Genomic DNA, 2,500 nt, shown 5'->3' on the forward strand with positions numbered 1-2,500 from the left:
TCAATATCTTGCAAAAGCTCAATTGTAGAGTCTTTTTCTCATTTGCAATTGGGATGGTGAATGAAAAACAGTCCCTCAAAAGTTGTTGTGGCTAGGCTGACAGCTGGGAAAATTTATCGTTTTCTCCACAGAGGAGGGGCCGGGAGGCGGGACGAGGAGACAAGCGCAAGTGGAGGAGGCAAGGTCGCATATTAAAACGCACTCTATGCTAGATTACCCATATCAATGTGTGTGTCTCTTTCTCTTCCCTCCACCTACAGATCCCCCAGCAGCCATGACCACTGAGGAGGAGGGTCCCACCGTGGCCTCGTACCTGTCGGACGAGGACCACGGAGCCACCTCACAGGAGGAGGGGCCTATACAGGATGAGGAGGGGCCAACACAGGAGGCGGGAAGCATGGAGGTCATACAGCTCAGAGTGACAAAGGCCGAAGGAAGGCAAGCAGTGACAGATGAGGCGCTGGCGGACGAGGAAGGCAAGGAGGCGAAAGAGGAGGACGAGGATGAGGATGATGCCAGCAGTGACCTGGGCGCTCTCATGGTGCCCTATCCGGATCTGGTGCCAGTGGTGTTTTTCTGCCTCAAACAGACCACCTTCCCCCGCAGCTGGTGCATCCGTATGGTGTCTAGCCCATATCCTTTTTCAAAACTAGCTACCTTAAATGTAAACAGTATTGACACAGCTTGCCTTGACCCACTTCTGGACCACAAACTGTAAGTAAAATGGGTTTTTTTGTATCAAGTGCACACTTTGTGGTTTCCATTCACAGCATTCTGTTCGGATTTGGGTGAGTACAGTACTAAGGTTTTTCCCAGCTGCCTTGCACCTCTTGTGGCTAACAGCAGATCGATGAAATTCCAGGGCGTACACAATGTGATCTGAGAAAAGGCAGTCACAGTCCTTACTTTTACTAGTAAGGCTTAAAATCATTCAAACGGCTCCATATCCTTTCTATGTACCAAAGCACTGCCATAGTTATCACAAACGTCCTGTATAATTTAAATACTCTCCAAGGTCTCCCTACCCACTCCCTTTGGTCCTCTCGTGGGTTACATGGATGACTTTGGGACTGGTAGTTAACACTTATGAAATTTTATCAGGTCACGTTGTGGTAGTGCTTGAGGTTTTCCTAACGGCTGTTGTAGTAATTTATATATTTCCCACTAGTCCAGATCGTTTCACACTATCAACCCGATGCACACTCACTGGACACTGTTTACTCAAGCACCTCTTGGACCAACAATTTATCTCCCCGCCGTTTTATCCTTGGGTCGGTCACATGTATGACTTTGAGGGGAGCTGGTGGTTAATGTTCCTTGAAGTCCTTCCTGTTGACTGAAGAGGAGTCATGCCGTTTAGTTTTAGTGGTGTTGTGTGCCTGCTGAGTATATCAATCTAACGACCCCAAGTACACACTTGGCTCCACTCATACAAACAAACCACAAACTCATGGTCACTGCAGCTGTCCTACCCTTTTGTGTGACCTTGGCAAACTGTAGACATGGGGGCCTTTTGATTTAATTTGGCTGGTACATGGTCCCTACAATAGCCAAATGTGTGTGTGTGTGTGTGTGTGTGTGTGGGGGGGGGGGGGGGGGGAAATGGCTCATGTGTATGACTCTCGAAAAGATGGCAGATAGTCCAATATTGCTTGTAAGTCCATGTCCTGGGTCATGTCCAGGCCATGCTACCCTGTAAAATACATCAGTTAAACGTAAGAAAGAGATTGACCCTGCTGCCTTAAGCTAAGTTAACACAACTCAAGACTTAACTAAAAACTTAACTTAAAGCTTTCTCAAGTTGAGTTAACTCACAAACAAAAAGGCAGCAGGCCAACTTACTTTTTTACGTTTAACTGGCTGCAATGTTTCACAATGCAGTATGTGCACACAGACAGAGGAACGATGGTCTTTGGTTATATTGGTATGACTAGTATGTCATGACTAGTAGGTTATGCTATTAGACATAGCATCATGAAAGTGGGAAGATGACCACAAATGAAATGGTTGCTTGTAGCTTGAAAATGAAAAAAAAAAAAAACGCTTACAATTCTATACTTCTCTGTGGATGTTATGCATTGCAAACAGCTTTTGTTAGCGATTGGTTGACCTTATCTGACACTGGGTCACGGTTGTTAGTTTTGCTAATAACACAAGACGGTGCTGTCAATAGCAATACTCTATAAATAGCATGAGTCTGCTTGTGTTTTTGGCATTTCAGTAGTGACATGTAACAGCACTGTGCTGAGAATGGAATGGCATCCTTTATATTTGTTAAGCAAAATGTGTTACGTTTTAATACAGTATAGAACGCAATGTTATGTTATCACTAATGGAGTCGATTTTACATTTTCTAGATTCAATTTGGTCCCAGAGTTCTCTCTAAGTGTTGAATTTCCAATTTTAGCCTGATGCTGCGTATAGGCTACGCTGTTTGACCTTTGGCGCCTGGATCGACATATACGCTGCATTCAGACTCTTGGGATTAGATTTTTTGTTT

At 44.8% G+C, this 2,500-nt stretch overlaps 1 protein-coding gene across 1 annotated transcript in view; it reads left to right on the top strand.

The window, feature by feature from the left end:
- The first annotated feature begins 523 nt into the window (after positions 1-523).
- The window catches only part of LOC134456583 (voltage-dependent T-type calcium channel subunit alpha-1I-like), a 401,906-nt gene continuing 399,929 nt past the window's right edge, over positions 524-2,500 (top strand). Inside the window, exon 1 of the mRNA XM_063207987.1 lies at positions 524-633. Within this exon, the coding sequence (XP_063064057.1) occupies positions 539-633 (95 nt within the window). The 5' untranslated portion in view covers positions 524-538. The remainder of the gene's footprint in view (positions 634-2,500) is intronic.

The sequence above is a fragment of the Engraulis encrasicolus genome, chromosome 1 (genome assembly GCF_034702125.1).
Source record: "Engraulis encrasicolus isolate BLACKSEA-1 chromosome 1, IST_EnEncr_1.0, whole genome shotgun sequence".
NCBI classification, from domain to species: Eukaryota; Metazoa; Chordata; class Actinopteri; order Clupeiformes; family Engraulidae; genus Engraulis; species Engraulis encrasicolus.